This window comes from Cebus imitator, unplaced genomic scaffold, assembly GCF_001604975.1.
Source record: "Cebus imitator isolate Cc_AM_T3 unplaced genomic scaffold, Cebus_imitator-1.0 Scaffold446, whole genome shotgun sequence".
Taxonomy (NCBI): Eukaryota; Metazoa; Chordata; class Mammalia; order Primates; family Cebidae; genus Cebus; species Cebus imitator.
In genome coordinates this window covers 899,854-927,121 of record NW_016107761.1, presented here as the reverse complement: position 1 = coordinate 927,121, position 27,268 = coordinate 899,854, and the positions used below count along the sequence as shown (strand labels likewise).

Genomic DNA, 27,268 nt, shown 5'->3' with positions numbered 1-27,268 from the left:
TACTCCCAAACCACGTGGCCACAGCCATCTAGGAAAAGGTTTCAAATACTATACTTTAAAACCAATTGTGATTATCACTGGATGGTGGAATTATTAGCCTTTTTGGGGTTTGCATTTTTCTATATTTTATACTTTTGTAATAAGAAAAAAAAATGTTTAAGGGATTCCCTGTTTTCTACATGAATTTATCTCCTTCAACAGCACAGGGCCAGGTGGGTGGTGGTGGTGAGGAAATGGAAGTAAGGGTAATCAGTGCCACTCAGTTATTTCCACTCAAGCCTCCCCAGGAGGCAGTTCTCACCCCAGCCACCCTCCCCATTCATTCCCACAGAGCTGGAGATGCATTCTCTTTTTTGCCAGGAAACCAAGAGGCTCCTCCCCCAAAATAGCCAGGAGGGAGGAGATTAGTGATGGTTTTTTCCATTCAAGCATTATTCTTTGGATCTCAGGTCAATGGGTTGAAGGTAGGGGTGAGCAGGGTCACCTGCCTACTTGAATCTTTCCTTACTCACCTTCAAGTGACCTCCTGTACCACTCCCCAGTCCCTCGTCATCTGGCTTGGACCATGGGGAAGAAAGTGTGTAAGAGATGATGGTGTGTGCCGTATGCAAGAGAGCGTCCACATGGGTGCGTCTCTTAACACCAGTAACCTCTGTGGGAAAGCACCTCCTTGTGTGTTACCCTTTCTGAAGTTCCCTCTTGCAGAAAGGGTGCCTGTCTCCACAGTGTCCTTGGATCTGCATGTGGTGTTTCATTCAGGGCTGGTATGCATGGATGAGCAGGAGCAGCGTGAACTGGTTATGAAAGTGCAGGAGTGACTAAACTCTCCTCTTACCTGTCAGCATCCATCCTGCATCTCATGGCATATGCCTCTGTTTCTGGTTTCAAAAAAAAGGCCTTCAGTCTGTCTCCCTAACTTACAACCTTCCATCCATCTCTGCCCAAGAAGCAGTTGGGGGTGACTACCCACATCCAGCTGCTGCCAACAGACCTGTGCTCGCCAGCCTCATGGGCAGGAGGCGCATCCAGGTCCTGAGGCAGGATTCTTCCACATCTGTTATTTGGGATTCCAGACTCCCTGCCACACTGTGGCTTCTCTGCAGACTCTTAACTCCTTCTGGCAAGCAATGGGATAGGAGATGAGCCGCTAACAACCTTTTCTTTCTGTCCAAGAGTGCAGAAAGGAGCCAGACGCGGTGGCTCATGCCTGTAATCCCAGCACTTTGGGAGGCCGAGGCGGGTGGATCATCTGAGGTTGGGAATTTGAGACCAGCCTGACCAACATAGAGAAACGCTGTCTCTACTAAAAATACAAAATTAGCCCGGTGTGGTGGCACACACCTGTAATCCCAGTTATTTGGAAGGCTGAGGGAGGAGAATTGCTTGAACTTGGGAGGCAGAGGTTGCAGTAAGCCAAGATTGCGCCAACCCACTCCTGCCTGGGTTATAAAGTGAGACTCTGTCTCAAAAAAAAAAGAGTACAGAAAGGTGTAAAATGAGAGAAGAGGGCATTTCAGCCTGGTGGTACAAGAGGGCAAAGGCTAGAAAAGGGGGAAAACCAGGGGAGATGAAGAGAGGGTGGGAATGGGTTCTACTGGGTGCGGGCACCCTGCTCTTTGTCTCTCTGTTCACTCTCTTCATCTGTCTCTCTCCTCAGTGTCTATCTCTCTCTGTCTCTCGCTCTGTCTCTACCCTTCAGTTTCTGTCTTTGTCTCTGTCTGTCTCTGCCTATCTTTGTCTCTCTTTGTCTGTCTCTGTCTCTCTGTGTCTCTGTGTCTCTCACACACACACAGAGCCTGCGCCCTTGCTCACCCTCACCCTGCGCTCCTCCCCATCTTTATTTTCTGGCAGACCCATGCTTCATGTAAAGCAGCATGTTCACCCCATGACTTGAGAATCCTGGCTGGCACATCTGTTCTGAACCTCATCCTAGGCAAACTACTCTTCTGAAAGAAAGGCCGTGTGGAATAGTGGGAAAATATCATATTTTAAAGTAAAAGTTAACCAAGTGTCCTTTTCTGCCCCTTAATATTTGGGTGATTTTGGGTGAGTCATTTTTTCAGTGAGTCTTAGTTTCCTCATGCATGTAATAAGTATGGCAACACTATGATTTTGCAGTCCTCGTTGCTACGTGGATCTAATGGATGTGAATGTACATTCCAAATTCTTAGGTCATTTCTGTTGCTAAATACAGGATGACCCACTGCGCTCATCTTGGAAGACTCTGCCATCCCTGCTGGCTGTGCTCCATTCTCATGCCTGGCAACGGAATGCTCTAGGGAGCCGGAGTGAAGGTCGGGCCTACAGTTGTGATGTCACAGAACATGTGAAGTCAGGGGTCCCATGGAAGGGAAGGGGAGAAAACAGCCCTCGAAAGGGATCAGGGCCAGGACAGGAATGGGGCAGGAGGTGCGGGTAGCCTGCTGGGCACTGGGAGCAGGGGGCGGCCAAAGGCAGTGGGTTGGCAGATCCATGCCTCCCCTGGCCCGCCAGCTCTGCAGGGCAGCATTCCTGGTTGCCATCTTGCTGCTGCTGCAGGTGAAGCCTGTGAAGGGGAGCCCAGGACCCAAAGACAGGAGCCAGACAGAGAAAACAACCTTTGCTGGTAGGTAGAAAAAAAAGACGGGAGAGTCTGAAGGCTCAGGGTCAGGTCTGTGTGAGGCCGGGCCCAGGCCACTGATGAGGCTAGGGTGAGACCTGACCTGGGTCTGGGTTATGGGAGGAAACTCCAGCCCTGATTGTTACCATGTGAAATAATAGTGTCAGGGCACACCATGGGCCAGCTGAACTTGCACGCAACCTCTGTGTGCGTAAGCGTGGTGCATTTGGCTGGCTTTTGTCATGCTTCAAGGTGATCCCTGACTCCCCCAGTGTTGAAACCCTAGAGGAGGGAGCTAGCCTTAGGAATAGTGTGTGTGTGTGTGTGTGTGTGTATGTGTGTGTGTGTGTGTGTGTGTGTGTGTTTGACCTGTGGCTGTGGGCTGTGGTTGAACACGGATCAGAAAAAACCTCTAGAAAGAGCATCCACTGTCTGGTCAAGGTCAAGGATATGGGCAATTGGGCCTGCAGCCCTGGGCTTTCCTATTCTAACTTATCCTCTCTGGTTTAGGCCAGGGTCAGGGCTCAGTCCTCGTCCTTTTCCCCTGTTCCAGAGCAGAATCAAGAAGAGTTCGAAGAGCACTTTGTGGCCTCCTCAGTGGGGGAGATGTGGCAGGCGGTGGACATGGCCCAGCAAGAAGACGACGAGACGTCCGAGACGGCCGCTGTTCACCACCACCCTTTTCACCTCGGCTTCTGCTTTAGTCTGGCCAGCCTCACGGTTTTCTTGGGAGGGCCATTGAGGCTGCCAGTGAGTTAGCCTGTTTCCTGGATATCTACCTCTGCTTCACGCTCACTCGCTAACCCCCTCCCCCCCATAGGCTCCAGCTCACAACTCCCAGAGGCGATGCAGGCATGGCTCTCTGCCTCTCATCACCATCACTGTACCTCAGGGTTCAGCAGGAGAGACACCAGTTGCCGGCAGTGCCAACTGACTGCCTCTCTGGGCTCAGAGTTTCATCTCCCGGGACCAGAGACAGCAGACCCACGTCCTCCTCTCCCACAGCTCCCCTGCTTTTGTTCAGGACAGCAGATTAGCGGGAAGAGGCAATGACAATCAAATAGCAATAAAATCCTGAGAAAATTGGGAGCCGCTTTCCGACACTTAATCCCAGCCCTTCTCGTCTCTAACTAGACTGCTTTATTGTCCAATCTTTGGTCCACTGGGCGGAAACGCACCAGGTCACCAATTGCTGATTCTTTCCTTTTCTTGTGTCCATGAGATATTTTTGACATTTCTCCCTCTTCTCTGTTCTCACTTCGGAGTATTTTTCTCCCGCCTGGTTTCTGACTTCCAGGCATAAAACGTAGCAGGAACAAGCCATTAAGAGACAAGCGGAAGCCAAGTGCCAGCTTTTATTTTTGGAACAGAAGCGGAAAGGAGATCTTGCTCTGATTCTGTGGATGTGACCAGGGTGGTGTCGGTCAATATTTCTGTGCTGTGGCATCTTTGGTAGCTGCGTTACCAGAGCTGGCAGCGGCTGGAGGGGTTCAAGAGGGCACCAGGTGGACAGCGGAAATGTCTAGCAAAGGCAGGGGTGCTGCTCAGGGGCCCGTGGACTCGGAGCTGCGGAGGGCTGTGAGTGTCGTGAGAGTCCTGGGGGCTGGGCTCCCTACACATCACCTGAGCAGGAAGAAAGGACATTGAAGGAGGAGGGTCCACAGGACAAGGCTGACCTGGTGATAAGAGGTGACCAGGGACAGCAGACAAAGAAGGGAACAGGGGATCAACTCCTCCAAGGGCCACATGGAGCATCAGAAATGTAAAGGCTGTTTAATCCTGTGACAGGAGTCCAGGAGGGCCTGGGCTGTGTGATGATACCATTTACCAGTGACCGGGAGGTGGGGTCTAGCACAGGAGCTCTGGGGGGACGTCTAATCTAAGCGTGTTGAAGACCTCGTGCCTGAGTCTGTTGAGGGGGCACAGGGTGCTTAAGGAGGTGATATCAAGTGGGCGCTACACTTAAGGTGAGGCGTCTGAAGAGGAATGTGGCACACAGTCAGCTTGTCGCGGGCTCTTTTTTTCCTTGAGACTGAGTCTCGCTCGCTCTGCCACCCAGCCTAAAGTGCAGTGGCATGACCTTAGCTCAGTACAACCTTCACTTCCCAGGTTCAAGTGATTCTTGTGCCTCAGCCTCCCAAGTGGCTGGGATTACAGGTACCTGCCACGATACCCGGCTAATTTTGTATTTTTAGTAGAGATGGGGGTTTCACCATGCTGACCAGGCTGCTTTTGAACTCCTGACCTCAAGTGATCCACCCACCTTGGCCTCCCAAAGTGCCGGGATTACAGGCGTGAGCCACTGTGCCCAGTCACAGGCTCATTTTTAAGACATCTGTATTTTGGGAGCATGAGAGAAGAAAAAGTTGGTCTCCTCTCCTGGAGGAACCTGGGAATAGAGATTTTTCTACATTTTGAATTGTGGGGGTGCTGAATTTGGTAGAAGAACCTGTAGTCATCTGGGTGGTGATTCCAAGGAGCAGGGAGGGATGAGAAAGGATGACAGTGAGGATGTCTGCGGCAGAGGGTCTGGGGTATTTGGGGGAGGGGTGTCTGAGGAGGGGAGTTTCCATGAGCTTCCGGAATAAGGCGTTCATCTGACATAAAGCAAGTTGTGGCGGGAGGTGGCTGCCACCTACCTGGGCATAGCTTCGGAAGAAGATCTGCTGGGGGGTGAGGTCCAGGCTGGGCAGGACGGTCTCCCCATGGTGCCATAACAGCCTCTTGTTGTATGCCTGGGTAGGAGTGGGGTGGAGAGGGGCCCTTAGGCTCTAGACCTGTGGCCATTTGAAAGTCCCTCCACACAGTAGCTGAACCCATGGCCCTGGCTCACTGGTTCTGCACTGACAAGTTGATCTGAGCCAGAAGGAAGAGTACTTCCCAGAAGACCTATAGATGTCCTAAAAACTGAGGATGGCTGGAATTGGGGGGTGATCCCCAAGTTGCCATCTGTTCAGGGGGATGTGAAGGGCAGAAAGCCATGTGACTGGACTCGCATAAGGAATGGTGGAAGGAAAACTCAAAGACATGTTTTCTAGTCTGCCAGTACACGTACATAGCAGCCTCTGACACTGGCATACCTGCAGCGCAATGGCTAGCCCCCCAGCATCTGCAGCATTCTCCAACAACGTGAGGGAGTCATTGAAGGAGCTTCCTCTGGGTAATGGAAAGGCAGCATAATGGCGCTCCAGGCACAGGAGAGCTTCCTGGAGGGCATGAGTGTCACAGCCCAGGCAGCCCCCAGGCAGCACTGTTGAAAATGGGACAAGAGAACACCCGGTTGAGGGTTGGTTGGTGCCGCAGAGATGAGGATGGTGGGGGAGGGTACCACAGACTGACCCGGCTCCCAGGAGTATGGCAAAGTTTCCAAGACTGCCCCACCTCAAACCCTCAAATAACCTTCCTTTCCCTGCAGACCTCCCCTGTGGTCTTTCCTTGGGTTCCCTAGAATCCCACCTCCCAGTGGCCCCTGTTACCCACAGAGCTGGTAGAAGATGTGCAACAGCTCGTGGGCCATGATGCTGCCAGCAGCGCCAAAGTTCACGGCTCTGGGGAGATAAGAGCTTGTTTGATCCCCAGACTCTTTCAGCATTTTTGACCCCAATTCTCCAACTGTAACTCCCATCCATCCCAACAGCTGTCAGCCCCTCCTGGGAAACCCCCTGCCTACCCTCACAGAGTGACCCATACCTGGGGTAGCCAGGGTGGAAGAATGGGGGTTGGAGGAGTCCAGCTGGAAAAACTACCACATGGTCAGATGTTGAATAGTAAGCACTGACCTCCCAGGGGGACACTTGCCACCTGCGGGAAGAGCACATATGAATTGCAGCCCCCACCACGTATTGCCCTGCCACCCCGAGGCACACGCAGTCCCAACTACCATTACTGCTCGTGCTGCCTGCCCTGAGCCCTGCCTTCCTTTCCTGCCAATCATGGATGGATCTCTCTGGGATGGAGCGCCCGAGTCTTCCCTGCTCTCATACCTGTGCGGAGGGAAAGGCCGCAAGAAGCTCTGGACAATTCTAGCTCGGAGGGACCGAACGCAGCTCAGGACAGACTGCAGGAAGCTGGGTCCAAGTTGTATCTGGGGAAGAGGCCGGAGGTGACTTGGGCACACAGAGACTTATACAGATGTGCGCTGACATACACCAGTGGGTCCATTTGACCCTAAACAGACAACCCTGATACACAGGCATCCAGAGATCAGGGGACAGCAGCCCAGTGGCATCACCACACAGCACACAGGCTTTACACATATCAGCACACAGATGAACATGCCCAGGCCAGTCACAGGATGCATGCATGCCTGTGGGCACACACATTGGGACCTGGAAAGATTCTGCTCTTCTGCCAGCAAGACCTATGGTGTGGATATCTCCCCATGAACACCAGCCAGCATCAGGGCAAGGACAGAGCTGAGTCACCCAGGGAAACTGATTGTCTGACAAAGACTCAGGAGGATCACAGAAGTGAGAAGTCAAGGACTGAGAAGGAGCTGGACAGCACAGGCACCCACATCGCTGTATTCTTGTTGGGCCAGCTCTGGCTTCAGGGTCCATTCCGAAGCCCCCATCTCCACCCGCAGTTGAGCGACCTGGAGAGAGACACAGAAGGGGGTAGGAATCCAGCTACTCTGAGTCTACCAGAGGGAATTTCTCCTGCTCGTTGCCCTGTCCCAGCCTCTCACATTGTTGCCAGGATGTGCACGCAGCACAGTGGCTTCCTTACTTATTGTGTGCCGGGGAGACCTTTGGCTCTTGCTTCCAGCCCCCGACTGGCTTGGTCCAATACTCCATTCCCCCAACAGGCTCCCACACCAGCCAGGACACCTGGCCTGACCTTGTCCTGGGCCATGTTCTGAGTCTCCTTATTCATCCAGGGAAGCTTTCTGAGGCGAGTGATCAGGGTATCTCGGATCACAGTGAATAATTCCATGGCCTGTGAGAGTGAGGTCCGGGGATAAGGGGACAGGATCAGGAGAGGTCTCAGCCTGGCCCTGCCCACAGCTTCTGACCCTTGGAAAAGGCTTTGGCCTCAAGGAGCTGCCCTTGCTGGAGCTGCAGCTAGAGAAGAGGCAAGAGCTCAGAAAGAGATGTGGAAAGGATCATTCCTAGATGGCCATAAACCTCCAGCGGGCAGAGGATCGGTGGAGAGAGGAGGGCAGTGCCAAGCCCACCACGGGAAGGTGGGGCTGGCCATCCGTGAGGCCATGAGAGAGATAGTTCCTTTCCATGGGGAAATAGCCTGATGAAGGAGAAAGATGGTGTTCTTACTCCTGGGGGCAGGAACACCTCTCAGAAAGCAGAAGGAGGAGAGGGCTGTCATTTTCTTCTCTGGCTCAGGGCTCTTGTCCTCACACTTTCTTTTTTAAAGCATCCACTCCCTCTCCCCATCCTCCCGAGCTCTTCAGCTTCCCAGCAAGTCTCCCCAGCTTCACAACCTGAGTGTGTAGTCACTGCTTCCCCAGCCACCTACCACCTCATGGAAATCCTTCCTTGGAGGAAAATGAAAGGCATTATCAAGAGCTTGTGCTCTGGCATCGGAATGCCTGAGTTCAAATCCTGTCTCTGCTTTTTGGTAACTGTGTGTGACCTTGGGCAAGTCACTTAACCTGTTTTTGCTTCAGTTCTCTCTTCTACAAAATCAGGATCATAGGAACTAAATAAAGTAGTTCATGCAAAGTGCTTGAGGGAGTCCCACGTGGTAGGTACTCAGGAAGTTTTCAGTGGTGATTTATTTGCCCTCTTCGAGATTATGTCATCCCGTTCTGATGTCATGTCATGTGTTGTTAAAAAAAATCTTAGATATCACAGGGAGGAGGCTTAGAGATCATAGTGTTTGATTTTCTCATCTGATGGTTGAAGAAATGCAAGACAGGGAATGTTGGGTGACTTGTCTAAGTGACAGCATGCTCTCAAGACTTCATGTCCAGAAGCTGAACTGTTTCCACCCCAGGGATGGAGCAGGTCTTTGGGTTCCCTCTCTCAGTGGCCCTTCTCTCTCTGACTGCCCAATTCCCCAACCACACATACCACTGAGAAAGGCAAAGTTCATAGAATGAGGGCAGGCTGGGTTGGGTGGGAAGGGGTGGAGGGATGTGGGCTGGGAAGAGCTCTCACATACAGCACTTCGGGTGCTCGGGCCAAAGGCCTCATGAACAAACAGAGCTGCCAGCGTGGGCTGGAAGAAGGTGCTGGTCTCCTCCACGCACTTCATCCATCGTGGGCGGGCAGGCTATGGAGACAAAGCTAGAATGAGTGGTCCCGTTCAGAGCTCTTCCGCATTTGTCTCCCCAGTCTTCACTAGATCTTCATTCCCAGAGGGTGCTGTTTTGACCAGACCTTCTGGGTTTCATTTTACATTACTATCCCTTAGGGTGACACACATCACCGCTCAGTACAAAAGAACATCTTCATTCAGAACTGATCTCATGAGCCTGGTTAAGCAAATCTTTCATGCTATTGCCTATTGAGTTTGACAGCAAGGCCTCTAGGAGGCATCATTCTGGGGGACCAAAAGGCTACTGGAAAGAAGATGAGAACCCAAACCTCATACTTCAGCAGTCTTATGTTCCCCCTGTTCACCCCCGAACACTCTATTCTGGGGTCCCAGCAATGACTCCCATCCTCCATGCTTCTTTGCTCAAAATGGAGATTGGAGATGGAAATTCTGTCCTTTACCATCACCCTTACCCTCTCTCCAGGCGGGCACTGTGTATCATACTGTAGCCTCTTATAAAGAAGAAAATTGTCAGAGTAGAACCAGGTTTTAGGATTTTAGATGCCATATTGTTAGCTTGGAGAAGAGGACACAAGACAAGACTAAGTGCATAAGTTCAGAGAGCTAGAAGACTTTCAGCCAAATCAGAGGAAAGAATAGAATGGGAAGGTGGAGGGCTTTTGCTGCAGAGGCAGGAAGCCGTGGACAAACATCCAAGAGGGCAGTGCCAGCTGAGGACCTCGAGAATGAGAAATATAAGAGACAGGTGCTGAGAAGGTCTTGGCTATGGGCTTGAATGGCTTTTATGACCTGACAAAGGAGTAAACCCAGAGATGACACGGGGTGGATGGAGATGCACACTTGAGGACCCCAGGGACAGGAGGAGGTAGCTGGCCTAAGGGAAAGCTGAGCTGGAACTGATACAAAACAGCTAATATGCTAATTTGGGTTAGGCAGGATCAAGCCTCAAAACTTTATTCCTGTGATTTGTTTACTTCCCAAAGATCTGCCCACAGGGAAGGTAGGAAGGCTGCCACTGCTACTCTTTCTGCAGGACCTGCAGGAGCTAGGCTGGTCCTGGGGATGGAGGGAGTTTACGGACATCCCACTAGAGGAAACAGAACAAGTCAGTCTGGTTAGTCACTGAAGAAACTCCTGAACCCACCAGTTGAAGAGGGTATCATTTTGGAGGTGGCTGCAGGCCTGGCTGCCCACATTTGTGTTCAATTGCACCTTGAGGTCTGCTAACCTTGTCTTTTTTTTGTGTGTGTAACAGAGTCTTGCTCTGTGACCCAGGCTGGAGTGCACTGGTGCGATCTTGGCTCACTGCAACCTCCACCTCGTGGCTCAAGTGAGTCTCCTGCTTCAGTCTCCCAAGTAGCTGGGATTACAAGTGTGTATCTCCTGAGATGGAGTTTCACCACGTTGGCCAGGCTGGCCTCAAATTCCTGGGCTCAAGCGATCCACCCGCCTTGGCCTCCTAAAGTGCTGGGATTACCGGCATGAGCCACCGCACTTGACCAACCTTGTTTCTTATAAAGAGAAGAGGCTCAGATTCTTCTCATGCTGTGTTAGTTGGAGCTCTGAAACACAAATGCGAGGAGCAAACAGGAACTGAAAGGAAATCTGGATCTGAAAGCAATTATGGGGCCAAGTTGAGAGTCTGCCGGCCACATTCTGCTGAACAACCTTGGCCCCAGGAATACCTCTTATCAGACAGTTGTTACACCTGGAGGAGCAACCAGCATCAGCAAGGAGCCCACTTGAGCTTGGAGGTGTGGATTGGCCTGCCCTTTTCACCCCTCCTGGTTCTTGATTTGTTTCCTGATGCCCTTTGCTGGAGGCTGATCATTTCTCCTACGTGCCTTGCCGTGGGACCTGACTATCAGAGGTGGCAAACGCCACCTCAGACCACTACAGCTGTCTCTCGAGATGTGGAATGGTAGTGCGTACCACACTGTCTGCAAAGGGAGAGCTAGAGATGGGGTGGGAGAGAATTAGAATTAGAAAAGAAAGTCTCCAAAATATAAACAATAGAATAAATACTTCAAACCCAAGTTAATGAAACTCAGTGGACTCATTTTAGGGCACCAAAGAAAGTTGCATGTATAACCTCAGAACCACAAATAATATTTGAGGAATGACAGAAACCAGGACAAATTCTAAGAGTCTGGAGGGAAGCAAAAAATTGACCCAACTTCTATAGGATTAGGATGAAAGGAAATTTTAGGGATTACAGGCCAACCAGGAATCTTTAATGTTAATTTCTAAACACAATTGTAGAACGAATCATTAAACAGTTTTTGAACACTTGGAAAATAATATGTAAATGCTAAGAGCTAGGATAGAATCAATGAAGAAAAATAATGCCAAAATAATAAAAATTCCTTTGGTTAAAAGGCTTATGAAACTAGGTGTATGATAGGCCAGAAGCCACAGACTCCATCCAATAGGGGCCATGCAGAAGCATAACAGAGAATTGCAATGCAACATCAGAGCCACGGGGCACAGTGGGGCTACAGCCTCCTGGAGAGCACACCCAGCTCGAATCGAGCTATGCCATGTAGTGACAGTCAGTTGTCACCACAGGAGAAGGCTAGCCCAGTGCTTCCCAAGCTTCACAGACACACAGATGCACACACACACACACACACACACACACCCCACAGGCTGGAAACCTGAATACTGGCATGTCATATCTGAATTTTTGAATGTTGGAGATTAATTCGAAGTTTGCAAAAGACTCTACAGGCTAATGAAACACATCTAGAGACAAAATTCATCCTCAAGCACCACTACCATCCTACCGCTGAATAGAGTATTAGTACTTACTAAGTTTGAGTTATTAACTTAAACCCCTGTGCTTCCACTACACCAGCTGTCAAAATGAAAACAATACCTAGCCTACTTTCCTCAAAGGTTTGGGATCAGGGGAAGTAATACCCTAAGTACTCTACGGCACTACCCCACTCTGTTGGCATTATCTTGGTTTTGCAAGGCTTGGAAAACACACAGATTTGAGTCCTAGTGAATTAGAGAAACTGATGATGAATGAGAGTGCAATTTGGGTGGAGTCGCATCCGGCTGCAACATAGGTAAACACAATGGTGAATGATTTCAAGCTAACTTGACCTCCCCTGACATTCTTACTAAGAATTCTAATTAATCCTTGCTTAGCATTTCTTTTTCTCATTTCCTGTTTTGCTTTTCTTCATAACACCACCTAACATATTTTATTATTTTGTTAGTTTATTGTCTTTCTTCCTTCACCAGGATATGTGGCTGAAGGCAGGGTTATTTATTTGACTGTTTTGTTCACTGCTGCATTCCAAGTGCCTAGAGAAGTACCCGGAATACAGTAGGTGCTCAATAAATGTTTGTTACATAAATGAATGGATAAATCTGTAGCTAGGTCTTCAAAAACCTGACCTGATGTCCTTCTCCCTTCAGGATCTTTTAACAGTGGTCTGGATGAAGACACACTGAATAAAACTGCAAATGATCCAAAGTGGGAAGACCTGAATAAATTGAGATGCTGGGCTGAATATAAATCATTCACATTTAATCATCACAAATGTGAACTTCTGCTGTTACTTCTCAAAACCCATCTTCCCAAGTTTCATAAAAGAAAACCTGACTTAACAGCCATTTTCATTGACTGTAACTCTATTCAAAATTAATCATCCAAAGATGGTCCAATAATGAGATTTAGAAATCTTTCTGTATAAGGGCACTATAAATTTATAATTCATTCAGAAGAATATGATCAGAAGTCGGTAATTAATGGCCACTGCATAGAACCAAACATTATGATCATATCAAGGCCAACCTCTAGGTGATGTCTTTGATTCCATTCTTCCTCTTAAACATCACTCATCATCAGGCTATCTCGTTGCTAACCTTAAAATATGTTCTTTTAAAACATAAATGAGATAAATCCCTCTGCATGTCCCTATTTATTTATTTAGATGGAGTCTTGCCCTGTTGCCCAGGCTGGAGAGCAATGGTGGGATCTCAGCTTACTGCAACCTCTGCCTCCTGCGTTCAAACAATTCTCCTGCCTCAGCTTCCCGAATAGCTGAGATTACAGGTACACGCCACCACACCCAGCTAAGTTTTGTATTTTTAGTAGAGACGGGGTTGCGCCATGTTGGTCAGGCTGGTCTTGAACTTCTGACCTCATGATCCATCCATCTTGGACTCCCAAAGTGCTGGGATTACAGGCGTGAGCCACCACACCCAAACTTGCATGTCCCTATTTCATACAGACAGAAGCAAAGGTCCTTACAGTGGCCCACCTGACTCCTAGGATTACAGGAGTGAACCACCGCTCCCTGCCAGCCTTCTGCATTTTTTAAGCCTGAGCCTCAACATGAGCACTCTACAGCCTCCAGGAAGTGCCATGAAGCCATGGTGCTGACATTTATAGGTAGCTGTATGGTTCTCTCCCTCCCGCTCTGATTCCCTCCCCACTATTGTCAGAGTCACTCTGCTCCAGGTGCCCTGGCTTCCTTGCTGATAATCAAACACCGCGAGCACGCTCCGGGGGCATCAGTGGACGCTGCCTGCCTAGTCTTCTCCTCCCAGCCAAAGCCACCAGGAGGATCCCTCACACTGCACCAAGTTTTAGCCAGCCTCCCTCCTGCCCTGTCCTCATGAGATGATGCCTCTTTCTTTGCCAGAAAACTCCTTCCTCTCTCTAGACATTTTGCCAGTTCTGCCTACTGCAGAGAGATGCTACTGATCCTTCAAATGCTCCCTGATCTCTCCCTCTTGGGAACTCCAAGAATATCTGCTGTCTAAACCAGGATCCCCTGGGAACACAGCCATACGCATCCATTTACTTCGGTTACAGCTGTTTTTGCACTACAGGGACAGAGCTGAGTAGCCGTAACGCCAACCATTTATGGATCACAAAGTCAATATTTACTATCTTGCCCTTTACAAACAAGTTTTCTAACCTTTATTTGTAGCACCTACTTATTTCTCAATCCTGTACACTGTGTGGTTAAAAACATGACTTTATGAGCCAAAACATCTGTTTTGGAGTCTGTTCATTTACTTGTGAGCTGTGTGGTGTTGGGAAAGTTTCTGGACCTTTCCGAGCCTATTTCTGCAGCTGCAAAATGGGCATTAAAAACCGCGAAGTGTTTTTGGAAGGTTTAAATGAAATAACCTGCACTAAGTGCTGACAGACAGTGACTACCCCATGTGTATCAGCTATCATCATTATTATTAAGTGTCATATTTTATACTGTTGTTCCAGAAAGGGGAAGTGGCTTCCCCAAGGTTACACAACTATTTGTTGTCACAGATTAATTCAGCTTTTAAGCCTAAGGACAATTATGTGCCCTAGTGGAAAAGATAACAGCTTCAGGACATCTAAGCCTTCTGCATTCTTCTTTTTTTTTTTTTTTTTTTGATGTGGAGTTTCACTCTTGTCACCCAGGCTGGAGTGTAGTGGCATAATCTCAGCTCACTGCAACCTCCACCTCCCAAGTGAAAGTGATTATCCTGCCTCTGGCTCCTGAGTAGCTAAGATTACAGGCACCGACCACCACGCCCGGCTAATTTTTTGTATTTTTAGTAGAGATGGGATTTCGCCACGTTGAGTAAGCTGGTCTCGAACTCCTGACCTCATGATCCACCCGTCTTGGCCTCCCAAAGTGCTGGGATTACAGGTGTGAACCACTGTGCCTGGCCAGCCTTCTGCATTCTTTAAGCCTGAGCCTCAACATGAGCACTTTACAGCCTCCAAGAAGTGCCATGAGGCCATAGTGCTGACATTTATAGGTAGCTGTTTATTGTCAGGGATTTTGTAGCAATCCCAACCAAGAAAACTTGGGGCTCTGCTCTGCTTCACCTGAATCAAGAAAAAAGCTGGGCAGAAGCTTCTTGGGGACTCTACAACCCAAGTGGCGCTCCTCAGGAGGACTGCATTTTTAGCACAATGAGTAAACAACACAGACCCTGGAGCCAGACTGCCAGGGTTCAAATCCTCACTCTATTAACTTACCATCATACCTGAGCAATTTCCTTAACTTTAGCGCCTCTGTTTCCTCATCTTTAAAATAGGAACAAAAAGGTACTTCGTGGAATTGTAAAGATTAAATCAGCTGATAGATCTAAAGGATTTCAAAAGTGTCTAGTACATTATAAGCCCTTGATAAGCAGTAACTACATTCCAGTCCCTGTGAATACCTTTTCCTTCTCTGAATTCCACAGCAATTTTAGGTTGGCAAAGCAGAGAGTTTCTCCAAGGCAGAGAAATGGCCCCCAAATGTGGGTCAAGATGGACAGGGGGAGACCCATGTTAATTCTAGCTAAATAATTATAAGCTTGCTTGGCTCAGAGCACGCTGAAGTTTATACACTGAGCTAAACTATATCATTGGTGCAGTTAATTAGAAATCAAGCGGCAACAGGAGGCCTGAGGTAAAGACCACTCGAGAGCGCAGTAACACCGGGAACACCTCGGGGTGGTTGCAGAGCAGGTAATACTGCTCTCGTCCCATGAATGCCTTCTCAACATGGAGACTGCAGGAGGGCCTTGTAAAGAGGGCTTATGCAAAGATCTCTGAGAAGGGAGGTGACCTCTACTCACAAGATCTGGGAGGGTCTTTGCAGATGGGAGCTGGCATGGAGGTGAAAAGCCTTGCAGGGAAGAGATCACGGAACAGCTCAGGCTCTGCCTAGGTTCTCGGAATATGGAGTGATTTTAATTGCTCCACGTCCTCAATGCTCTGGAGATAAAAGCCCCTTGATGCATTGGGTGTGGTCAGACCAGGTGGCTACTCATCCGCTACACTTCCAATGCAGCCGCACCCTGATAACAATCGGGGATAAACTCTGAGTACTAGTTTAGCACGCCTTAGAAGGATCTCAAGTGCTCTCTGCCCAGCTGTCTTACCTACCCCTTTACCCTCCCCTTCCACGCCCATAAGATCAATGAGATTATGCACATAATAAAAAGTGTCTGGAGCCCAGAGCTCGGGGCCAACGCGTTTCCCACACTTGTGTTGGTCCCCTGGACCCATGCTGTAACTTCTACTCTTGTGTCTGTCTTTATTTCCTTTTCTCAATCCCTCGTCACCGCGGGGACTAAGGGCACCCACGTATGGGATTGGGGCTGGTACCCAACATCACTACTAAGAAAAAAAAAAATCCAGTGATTTTTAAGACTAAACTAAGGCCTTCAACTTACAGAGTTAAACTGATGTGTGCATGCAGCAGTTCAGAAACCCTTTCTGTGGAGAATCTAAAAACAGACATTTCCAGCCAAATCCAGGCATATAAGAAATAGCAGTAAGACTGCATCTAAAACACAGAAGAAACGTATCTTTGAAACTGCTCTGCTGTGTGTTCGTTCACCTTAGGGAGTTGCATCTATGTTTAGATTCAGCAAGTTAGAAATACCTTTCTTCTAGGAGCAGCGTTTGGATATTCCAGAGTGAATGGGAGTATATGCTGTAACGAGAAATATCTGGCTCTAAAACGAAAACGGAGCTATCTAACGGAATGGTTGTCAATGTGTGCTTTCAACTTACAGAGTTAAACTGATGTGTGTATGCTGCAGTTCAGAAACCCTTTCTGTGGAGAATCTAAAAACAGGCATTTCCAGCCAAATCCAGGCATGTAAGAAATAGCTGGGACATATCCAATATACTAGACTCTTCTGCTTACATTTGGATATATCCAACTTGGGATTTCAAGATTCTTCACAAAGGAGCATCTCTGCGTCTTAAGTAATAAGTAGACTCTGGTTAGTGAAATGCGTTTTCTACCCAGGCCCCTCCTCTGATATATCCACATCTGTGCCATGAAGCCTACATGTGGCCCAGTGGACCACACTGGATGTCAGAGATCAGCTCTTTGTGAAGCACATTTGAACATGAAATCAACTAGACAGAAGACAGACCACTGCTTAACATATTTCTCTCTCATCCCAATACGTCGTTAAGTTCTATGTCCAAGTTATCCTGAGCAAATAGTGTAAGTGTTATGACAAAGAAAGGGCAGTTCTTGATAATTTCAGAGTTTTATATTTGAGCTCAAACACCCAGCAAGAAGCCAGAGAGGTGGTCAGTCTGGGAGACGTGTGCCTGAAGGTCTGGCATGTAGGATCTTGGTTTTCAAGTTAAACTTTGTCTGTCCAACTTGCCTGCTTCTATGGAAAGCCAAGACATGTGGGGGCATCTACCATCATGCCCCCTCCCTCCCCGAGACAGAGATGCCAACATTTACTCCTCAAAAGAGTAGATGCTCCTTTCGAGTATCTGGGCAAATACAGTCCCCCCTCTTCTCACCATGGGTGATTGCTCTGTCAGTTCCCGCAGTTTCTGGCTGAGCTTTCTGCGTGCCTCCTGGAATCGACTATCCAGGGCTGGAGAAAGGGTCCCCACCAGCCCTAAGATCATGTGGCTCTGCAGAAAGTCCCTATGGAGACAAAAGAGACCCACACATATACCCCACGAATCTGGAGATGCCTCACGAAAAGCCTCCCTTGTATAAGTCACCTTGAACACTCCTCAAGGCAGCCCTTTCTCCTCTGTATCAGTAACTGTTTTAACATGCACCCAGGCCAGAAAGAGCTTTTTGTGGTGTGGGTTGGGGTGGGATCTTGCTCCTTAGTAAAAGGAACTAGATGAAGAGGCAGCCTTCAAAATCACAGGGAAAGGAAGCTCTGGGCTAGATGAAGTCTGGATTCATGTCATGAAACAGATTTTACTTCCACAGTCAGGAAATCTCAGGTTATCCTCAGACATGTCTCATAAGCATAAGTAAGCTGGGCTCTGTGACTCCTCTCTACTCTACCAGCAATGCTCCGACCTGGGCTGCATTGCACCCTTATGTGAGTCTGCTCACTCTCTGCGAATGGGCAGTTACCTCCCTCAAAAGGAATTTCTAGATGCTGATGCCATCATGAAGAAGGGTCTTGGGTCCAAACCCTTCGAAGAAAGGCACTACTTTCAGGTGGTAGCCACCCAGGGATCAGGGGATGCAGAGAACCCAATAAAAAGCCACGCTTTCATGTCCCCAAACCCAACCCCTCCTTGAGTTCCTGATACCAGCAGAAATGCTTAGACACTATTTCCCTAAGAGCTCCAGAATCCTCACACCACACCTGAGGAATGGCCCCTCCTCTTGCTTTCTTCCCCTAAGCATCCCCAGCCTTCACCACCTTCATCTCCTCTCTTATGTGCCTCCTCCTCCTGCCCACAGTCCTTAGCTGCTAAAAAGACATACATGCACTCAACTGTCCTCTGTGTCTGGGTCTTCCAGCATCTTCTACAGCTCAGAGGCTCTTTACTGGCTGGTGTTCTACTCTCAGCATACCCTACGTCTTGGTTGACCCTACATTCTTCATGTCGTGTGTATCCGTCCTTACCCATGCTCCCCAAGACACATCCTTCTCTATCCCTCCATCCTCTCTGTGCCACCCACCCCATGCTTCTCTGCCACCACAGGTAGCAAGTTCCTCTTATCTTCTCAGGAGTCCTTTACCAGCCTGCCTCCCCAAGGTCTCCTTTGCCCCTGAGACCTACGGTGCTCAGGCTCTCCTCCCTTTCCATGATCTCCCCAATCCCACCTGGGCGAACCTGTCCTTTAGCAGCAGATCCTCCACCAGCTGTGACATGTTTTTCAAATACTCCAGGTCATGGACCATGAGTAACTGAGAGGGGCTCAGGGACATCGGTGTGAATGTCGCTTGCAAGCAGGACAACCAGTCGACGGCAGGAGCCATTTCCTTAGAGGAGGGACACAAAGCTGAGGGGGGATAGGAAAAGAGAAGAGAAGGAAGGGGAAAAGGCTTCCCTTTGGGTGTGAGAAAAAGAAGGGAAGGAGCTGATTGGGGAAGGGGATGGAGCCAGAGACAGGATGAAAAGGAATTAAGGGCACTAGGATGAAGGAGAAGAGGAGGTAATATTTGGGAGGGGGGTCCCCATGCCCACAGTCTTCTGGTTCCCAGTTCCAGGCACCTTGAGCTGGTCGATAGTGACCATCTGGAAGACCTTGCCCTGTGCCTGCCGCTGCTCCAGGGGCCTCAAAAACTGGAATAGCTGCGAAGTGATGGAGATGGACAAGGAGGCGTGTTGTTGCACCTTGTTTGGGTCTCCTCCCAGCAGGGTTCCCAGTCGACTCAGGTAAGTCAGGTATTCCCGATAGATCTGGAGGAAGGAAACATGAGTTACGGGTGCCAGAGGCCCCTGCCTTTCTCCTGGCGTCAGAGGGCAGGGCCTTTGTCCATGCACCATCTTACCTGGGCATAGATCTTCTGTTCCTGATCTTGCTTGAGGGGAACATCAAATTCTGGCTGGTCTATCTGGACACAAGAGAGACTGGAGAGAAGCAGGGAGCATGGGGGATGGAGAGGGAAGGTGTGGGGAGGTGGGGAATATACCATGGGAGATGGCCTTGGGAGATCGACATAAAGATTGAACAGAGGAGAAGCAAGAGTACAAAGAAAGGGATGGATTAGCGGTTGAGGGGCAGGAGAAGAAGAGCCCAGCTGTGAAAATGGGAAGGGATGGTGAGTATTACAACCAGTGTGGGTGTGCCCAGCAAGGCAGAAGCATAATAATCAGCATCCTAAAAGGAGCTATTCCTCATATCGGGGTCAGGGCCAGGGCAAGTGAGGTATGGAACCTGTCCCACGTACAAAATCTAAGAGGTACCAAAAAAACTCAGTAATCAAACTTCAACCTAACTTTGGAGTATATTCTTCTAATAGGTAGCTCCATCTCAGCCAGCCATAGCAGCTGAGCTCAGCCGACCACAGGCTGCCAAGTGATCAGATCATGCCCATTAAAGGCAACACCTGTAACCATCAAGCTGTTTCTGGGTGTCACTTCCTCTTCTTGTACATACTGCCTGCCTACATTGTTGGGTGGAGCTCTCTGAACCTCTACTGCTTCAGGATGCTTCCCGATTCATGAATCATTCTTTGCACAAATAAACTCTTTTAAAAAATTCAGTAATTAAGATAAATATTTAAGATTTTTTAAAATAAAAATTACTACCAAAATTGTGTGATAAATAAAATCTCAAAACTTTGCTTATCATGGACTTTTTTTCCTAGAAAAAAATACACAATGTACTTTTAGTCAATTTCAAAAAGAATCATGATGTGTTCAAGAAAAGTCCTCAATGTATTTTTGATTCATTTTGAAAAAAAAAAATCACTAGTATTTTTAAAAATATTCACATAGAATTTTGTCCCATTTTTGGGGGAAAAAGCATATTTTTTTTCAAAATAAATTCATAATGAAGAAAAATTTGATATTTGGTTCATCGCAGATTGTTGCATTGATTTTGATGTTTTAGGAATATTTATTAAAATACTACAGTATTTATCATCATACTGAGTTTTGTGGACCTTTTTAAATTAGCACCCAGGCAAGCACCCTGTATATTTCACCTTAGTCTGGCCCTGATGAGCCCTTGATTCTATTCTGAAGATCTTTGCTTCTACTCTTCCTTTTCTTCTCCAATTTTAATGTCCCACTCTTACCTTGGCCCATATACTTTTCCTCCATCTTGAAAAAACCTTTCACTTGACTCTTGCTACATTGTATGTCCAAAGTTCAAAGAATAAAAAGGCATCTATGTCCATTGTTTCCACTCTCTTACCTTCCTCCTAAGTTCTGTACAGTCTGTGTCCACTTCTGTAACTGTTTTGAAAGTATCTCTAGGTTTCCAAATGTGTCTTCTCATTCCTTGTTCTCTGAGCTGACCCCTCCTTCCTGAAGCTCCTTTTTTTTTCTTTGTGGCCCACCATACTGGTCTAGCTCCCATCTCTCCAACTGTACTCACTCTTCTCTGGCTCCCTTCTGCCCTCTGTCTTTAGAGTTCTTCTTCTGTAGTCCATTCTTCCTACCTGTTTTTAACCCAAGACACTATCCAGACTCACACTGATGATAACCATCTTCCTCCCATTAATACTAAATCGAAACAATGGGATCATAGTGTAATCCCCCACTTTCTTTATATCCAATCAGTCACCAAATCCTCTATGAACACCATGGACTATCATCACTAGGGTGAAGTATCCTAAATCCTTGTGCCTGGCTCTTCCTTTCCATTTCTTCCACTATCTCAGGGCCTCAAAAATGCTCATTTAGTTTCCTCAGCACCCCCAGATTGACCTTCAAAACTGCTGACTTTATGCGCAACCATCAAAATATTTGCTCTATGCACAGTTATCATAACAGTTGGATGTCCTCAGTATCTTTTTAAAAAATCATTATGTCAAATGTTATCACCTCTGCCTATCTTCTTAGAAAGAATCAGACTCAACCTTATGTCTTCAGCTTCACTTTTACCTCCTCCTACACCCCGCCCTTCCTTCCAAATCCTCAATTAAATAGACCAGCCTCCTCATTGACTCCACAGAGGAATCACAGCATTCCAGGTTCTTCCCCTAGCTCAGGATTTCCAATGTCCCTTAGCTTCACCTCCTCCCGTGTGGATTAATCATGCTTCAAGGCTGGCTTAGCTCACCTTCTCTCATTCTCTCCTCTCTGAGCCTTTCCTTAACCAGTTAACCAGTCCCCAAAAGCCACATCAGTTAAACTCCTGAGCACACTGTTTAGAACTAAATTTTAGAATACCTCATAATGATAACCGAGTCTTCTTTTGTATTTGTCCTCTGATAATTTTGTAGCTCTTTTGACAGTAGGGTTCAAATATACAGATAGCATTACATTGTTTAGACACAATAGCGATAGATTCAATGTTTTTCTTTAGTTACTCACTCAACAAATACCTGGCAAAAGCCTCTAGCTGCCTGGCTCCGTGCTAAGTCCTGAGGAACAAAGGTGAATAAAGCATGATCCTGTTCTGAGGAAGCTCATGTAACACAGAGTGATACATGCTGAGAGTATGAGGAAATGAGAGGAGGGAGAGATGGGCTTCACCTAACTCATAACTAGGGTGTTGGTGAAGACTTCCTGGAAGAGATAATAAAGCCAACATTTGAAAAACATGTAAGTTTTCCAGGTTGAGTGTGAGGGATGGTTGCAGGCACAGGGAGCAGCATATGTAAAGAACTGAGGAATATTCCTGGAACTAGCAGTGAGTCAGCCTGGCTGGGGGGTAAGGGAGAGAAGGAATGTACAGGAGATAAGCTGGAAAAGTATGTAGGGGTCAGATCACAAGGTGCTTGCAAAGCTTTACTAAAGATTAGGGACAAGATTCTGATGACCTGGCAAGCCACTGGGTCACTGACAAGCACTTAAACACAGACAGTAGCATAGTCAGTTAGCCCTTGGTTCAGAAAAGTTCCCTCTGGTAAAAATAAAGAGTAAATAAAATGAGGGCAATCCTAGAGATAGGAGAGCTAGTTAAGGAGCTCTGAGATTAATACAGATTAAGTAAGAAAGACCAGGCCTACTTCCATCCTTCCAGCACTGCGGCTCCGTCTCCCATCCCCAGCTAATGTCCCTGACTTTCATATCAATAATGTCTCCTAAGGTAGGGTTGTTTCCTATATCACACATGTGTCTTATCTCCCCAACCTGCAACCTTCCTCTGAGGGATGATTGGCTAGAGATGGAGGCAGGTCAAGTCCTACAGTGTCCTCACCAGTACATCCCTCACCTGGATGACTGGTGTGTGCGGAAAGGCAGGATGAGGTCCCAGGTAGGCTCTGAAGAAAGGGAAATGGCCATACTGACTCATCAGAAGTCTCAACGTTCGGTTAAAGTTTAAGGAAGTCCAGTTACCAGAGATGCGCCAGCCTCCAAGCTTTAAAGGAGAGAGAGGGGGCTGAGCATAAGAATCGGTGGGGCCCATCCCCCATTGTCTTGATCTCCTTTTATGCAGCTGCTACTGCCTGACCTCTGGTCTGACCCCTTTGATTCCTCTAGGGTGCCACACCTATCCTTGTTTCTCTGACTTCTTCCAAGGTCCTTATACTTTCACAGGGCATAACCATTTTCTTTTCTTTCTTTTCTTTTTTTTTAAGATGGGGTTTCACCATAATGGCCAGGCTGGTCTTGAACTCCTGATCTCAGGTGATCCACCTATCTCGGCCTCCCAAAGTGCTAGGATTACAGGCGTGAGCCATCGCGCCTGGCTGACATAATCATTTTCATCTCCATCTCCCTCCTAGAACTTGGGGAGCCTTAGGAAGAAGACCCACCCTCTAGAAAAAAAAATGGCAGCCCCAAGCACACATTGGTCCCATATGTGATGTATCCAGAAAAGTTAATATTCCAACTTTTCTCACCTCCTCAATAACTTGTCTGAGGGGACCAGCCCCCGCAGCTTCAATGGCATGTGTATCCATGCAGGAGTTGTAGAACTGGAAGGCTTTCTCCTCCCCAGAGCCTGGGTGCCGGGAATTCTGGGCCTCTAGAAAGGAAGCATGGGAGTGAGGACTAAACTCTGATATTTTTATCTTGCTCAAATTCCTATATAAGGGATCTGGGGAGTCATGCCCTACAAATCCTGTGTAATCTTATGATTTTATTTAACCCTATGTAACATGATTTACTTTCCAACCTGATTCTGGCATAACATTAAGAGATGAAGAAGAAAATCAAAATACTTTACCCCAAACCATATTTCTTTGCCATATTTTGAAATGGCCCTGCAAAGCTGTTCTTTGTAGGGGAAAATGTGCATCTGTAAAGAATCTCTATTAACATAGCTAGATCTTTCGATTAACTAAAATCTGAAGAGGAAACGTTTGTCACGAATTGTCTCTAAGGGCAGCCACTCTCCACAATCTTTATCTTAACCTCAACATTCCCTTTCTGTCTATCCCAGATCTTTAGACAAACCTAACCAATTGTCAAACAGGAAATGTTTAAGTTCACCTACAGCCTGGAAGCCAACCCCGCCCCTTAGAGTTGTTCCACCTTTCTGAACCAAACCAATGTATTTCTTAAATGTATTTGATTGATGTTTCATGCCTCTCTAAAATGTATAATAATAAACCAAACTGTGCCCCCACCACCTTGGGTACATGTTCTCAGCATCTCCAGAAGGCGGTATCACAGGCCACGGTCACTCATATTTGGCTCAGAATAAATCTTTTCAAATATTTTACAGAGTTTGACTCTTTTCATCTGCAGGAGAGTAAAAGGGGTGGCAACTGGTATAGTGGCAGACAGGGAGGGTGGGAGACAGGAAATTTACAGGAAAGACAGACTCACACAGAGTATGGGAGGAGGGGGAGGAATAGAGATGAGGAAAATAAGAAAGATGAGAGGAATGCCCAATTTGGAATGGATCAACTTGATGAAAAGACGAAAGCAGGGAGAGGGAAAGTGGAGAAGAGCTATGGAAAATGAAGGAAATGTGGGGCAAGAAAAACAAGAAGGAAAGATGTGAAAGAAAGGAGAAAGCAGTAAGTGGGATATGAGCAAAGGAGAAAAGACAGAAATGAAGGCAGGAAAGAAATGATTGAAGAAATTAGAGAAATTCAGGGAACTAGAGAACTTTAAGGAGTTGGAGAGAAGAAAACTCATAAGGAAAGGTTTAGCAAAGAGAAGAAACAGGGATGGACTCCCCTAGTCCGGACTCCTCATCCACTGATCCCAGGAAACAAACACACATATTAGAATAATCAAATGCAAGTCTCTCTGAATCATCCACCCTCTGATACCTAACACTCTTTCAATCCTCAGTCCCCCTAATATCTGTTCATCCCATTGTAGGCAATAGAATTTATCCTGAGCGTGTTTTTTCTTGTTATCTCTGTGCCTTCCCTGAAAGTATCCATCTACCCAAAGAGAGTCCACCTCCCACTCTTTCCCCATCAAAAACAGAGAGCAGAGGGATGCATTTATTTTTCCCAGATTCCAATGGACAGTGCCAACACATTCTTTAGGTTCCCTTGCACTGGAAATGCATGCCTATCTTATATGTTCTTATTCCCAAACCCTCACCAGCATCCACCAACTTCCTGGGCCCCACTTCCAACCTCCTGCACAGTTTCAGTTCCTCCTCTGGTTTTCCTGTCGGTCCTGGCAGTTTTCCTCTGCAGCCTTCATCTGCAGGAACTTTACTTCCACTGCCAATTAACTCAGCTCTCCTCTTCTTCCAGCATATCCTTTGTGCTTCCCCATTTTTTCTCTTCTGCACAGTGATGAAGTGCTCTCTCATTTGTGACCCCACCACCCTACCTCTTTCATTCTACCATCATCCCTCATCTCCAATCATCCATCTCTATGATCCTACTTCTTCCAGGCCACCTTGCTTGGCACAGTCCTATGTTATGATGGAGAAGCAAGAAGCAAGAGATCATTGTGAGAGGGGGGAGCTGCGGCATGGTGAGAGGGAGAGGGTAATATGCACAAGGAGGCATCGGGAGACTAGCGGTTTCGGAGGTTAGAGAACAAGACTGACAGAGAAAAGAATTAAAATGCAGGAGGTGCTGAGAAGATGCTGGTGGAGGAAGACACTATGCATGGGATAGAAGCTGAACATTTGGAGGAAGCAACAAAGATGGAGCTTGCTGAAAGGGACAAGCTGGAGAAAATGGATTAATTATGGATGTATGGCGAAGGAAAGAAGATGGAAATTAGATGAAGACAAAATGCAGACAGAGACCAAGAGAAATGGAAGAAGGGTACCTAAGGTGGCAGGAAACAGTGAGAGAGGAGCAAACCCAGACAGCGCCCACTAACCTACCTCATTTATTCCCCCATCATCTCCAATCATCCAACCCTATTATCCCACCTGGAACTACACAGGGTTCGGGGTCACCTGCTTGCACAGAGTATCTTCCACCCTGCTTCGCTCACCCAGGATTCTCCGAAGTCGGTTTTTGTTCCTTTTGGCAAGCTCCTGAAAAGAATTATTGGTCCCTTTGGCCCTTCCACAGGCAAAGCTGAAGAAGTCGGTGCAGGGGGCCACACTGGTATTCCCAGAGGCCAGATAATGATCGCGGAGGTCCAAACACACAGATGTCTCACAGGGGCCTGTGGGGAAAAGCTCAGAGCTGGGAAAGGAGGGAAAGAGACCCGGGCTACCCCAAGGGGCTAGGCAAAGAACATCAGGTGAGCAACTAACGGAGGAGTTGGTGAAACGGAAATGGTTAGGCTGCAGGGAGGAGGAAGCACCATGGGGACCCCAAGGGTCAAGGTGAGTTTCTTGAAGTCCCAGGAGCAGGGACTGGGCACCAGGGTTGGGGGAGGGCTGACTAGGTTAGGGGGTCTGGGAGCTTGCTTACGAGGGCCACAGTTCCGGAAGATGTAGAACAAAAGCACAGAAGAACAAAGGAGCAGGCCCAAAAGCAGGATAGCTGTCAGCACCCGCCTGGCCACTGCCCATGGCCTGCTCCCTTCCACAGGCAGCCTCTCTTCTGGAGAGATCTATGGGAGGAACCAAGAGGTGAAAGATACAAGGTAGAGGATTGAGAGACAGGGATGGGTAGAAGAGGAGAGGAGGGGAGAGAGAATGAATCTGTTAGTGCCACAGTCCCTTTATACAGAAATAATTCTCCCAAGTCTTTCTAAAGCCAGTCCACTTTAATGCCTGGGAGATGAGAAAACAAGGAATATCAGCTGTTTTGGATGAGGACGAAGCAGACCATTATGGGATGAGTGTTTGTGTGAATTTAGAGCCTAGAGTGACAACATCAGTGTATTCCAGCCCCAGGAGAGGAGGCCACTTACTTCCTGGCTCCAGAGAGTCCCCATTCCACCTGCCTGGTTGGGTTCCCTGGGCTCTTCCTCACTTTGGTCCCCCCACTCCTGAAGTGAGTGGAGGGAGAAGGAGGAGAGAGAAGCTGGTTCAGGAAGCAGTGCATTAAAGAGAGTTTTATCAGGTCACTTTGATACCCCCTCTGCCCGCCCTGCCCCCACACGCATATTTTTATATTGGGACTCTGTTCTCAGATGGGTTTCAGAATGAACCTGTCCATTGGATGTGCCATTTTTCACTCCCTCTCACATGACCTCCCTCTCTCTCCCGCTTTCTACTCTGTAAGCCTCACAGTCCGTCCCCTCCAGTGGGGACAGGATATTTGCATACAGCCACCCTTACCCCCCACCCTAGGCCTCCAACTCCAAAAGGGGACTTACCATCTGTCTGTCCTCTGTGGCCACAGAATCCTGCCTGATTCCACTCTAGGTGCTGATTCGGAGAACTGGGGTTCCAGGAAACTGTCCCCCTTCTGCCCCCACCCCACAGAAGGGGCACTTCTGCTGCTCTTTCCCCTGTCCCCAGACACACCGGACTGGCCTCTGGGTGGAGACTGCTTATCAGTGGAGGGCACCCAGGCTTCTCCTCCCCCTTTATCTCAGCTTCTCAGGAGAGCTGATGAAGGGAGTCTTCACTTCCCAAGCAATCTTGCCCTTGGTCTCCTCTTGTCTTGCACTGTGACTTTGCCCATGAAGCTCCTTTATTTCTAAAATATTCTTCCTTCTCTCTTTTCTTCTGTATATTAAAAAAAATAATGAGGCACGGTAAAATTTTAGAGTTTGAGTAAGAAGCAATT

At 47.9% G+C, this 27,268-nt stretch overlaps 2 protein-coding genes across 2 annotated transcripts; one reads left to right on the top strand and one right to left on the bottom strand.

The window, feature by feature from the left end:
* Positions 1–2,340: 2,340 nt before the first annotated feature.
* LLCFC1 (LLLL and CFNLAS motif containing 1) lies at positions 2,341–3,680 on the top strand. Its single transcript, XM_037732375.1, has 2 exons — positions 2,341–2,605; positions 3,153–3,680. The coding sequence occupies exons 1-2, from the start codon at positions 2,344–2,346 to the stop codon at positions 3,356–3,358; spliced, it is 468 nt and encodes a 155-aa protein (XP_037588303.1). The 5' UTR covers positions 2,341–2,343; the 3' UTR covers positions 3,359–3,680.
* Positions 3,681–3,922: 242 nt separating this feature from the next.
* On the bottom strand, positions 3,923–27,062 carry KEL (Kell metallo-endopeptidase (Kell blood group)). Its single transcript, XM_037732374.1, has 19 exons — positions 26,853–27,062; positions 26,445–26,522; positions 26,000–26,141; positions 25,572–25,748; positions 23,048–23,172; positions 22,417–22,563; positions 19,079–19,141; positions 18,798–18,986; positions 18,417–18,565; positions 17,124–17,253; positions 8,723–8,833; positions 7,439–7,537; positions 7,116–7,193; positions 6,583–6,683; positions 6,290–6,400; positions 6,080–6,147; positions 5,680–5,849; positions 5,239–5,334; positions 3,923–4,222 (listed from the first exon to the last, which is right to left on the bottom strand). Exons 1-19 carry the CDS (start codon positions 26,853–26,855, stop codon positions 4,061–4,063), a joined length of 2,199 nt encoding a protein of 732 aa, XP_037588302.1. The 5' UTR covers positions 26,856–27,062; the 3' UTR covers positions 3,923–4,060.
* Between the last annotated feature and the right edge of the window lie 206 nt (positions 27,063–27,268).

Excerpts from the sequence above, each read along its gene's own strand:
- KEL (XM_037732374.1), bottom strand. Across the intron at positions 23,173-25,571 it reads CCGACTTCGGAGAATCCTGG|AGGCCCAGAATTCCCGGCAC; the intron begins GTGAGCGAAGCA and ends CTTCCTTTCTAG. Across the intron at positions 5,335-5,679 it reads GGCTAGCCATTGCGCTGCAG|GCATACAACAAGAGGCTGTT; the intron begins GTATGCCAGTGT and ends ACTCCTACCCAG.
- LLCFC1 (XM_037732375.1), top strand. The coding sequence starts at position 2,344 with ATGGAAGGGAAGGGGAGAAAACAGCCCTCGAAAGGGATCAGGGCCAGG. Across the intron at positions 2,606-3,152 it reads AGAGAAAACAACCTTTGCTG|AGCAGAATCAAGAAGAGTTC; the intron begins GTAGGTAGAAAA and ends CCCCTGTTCCAG.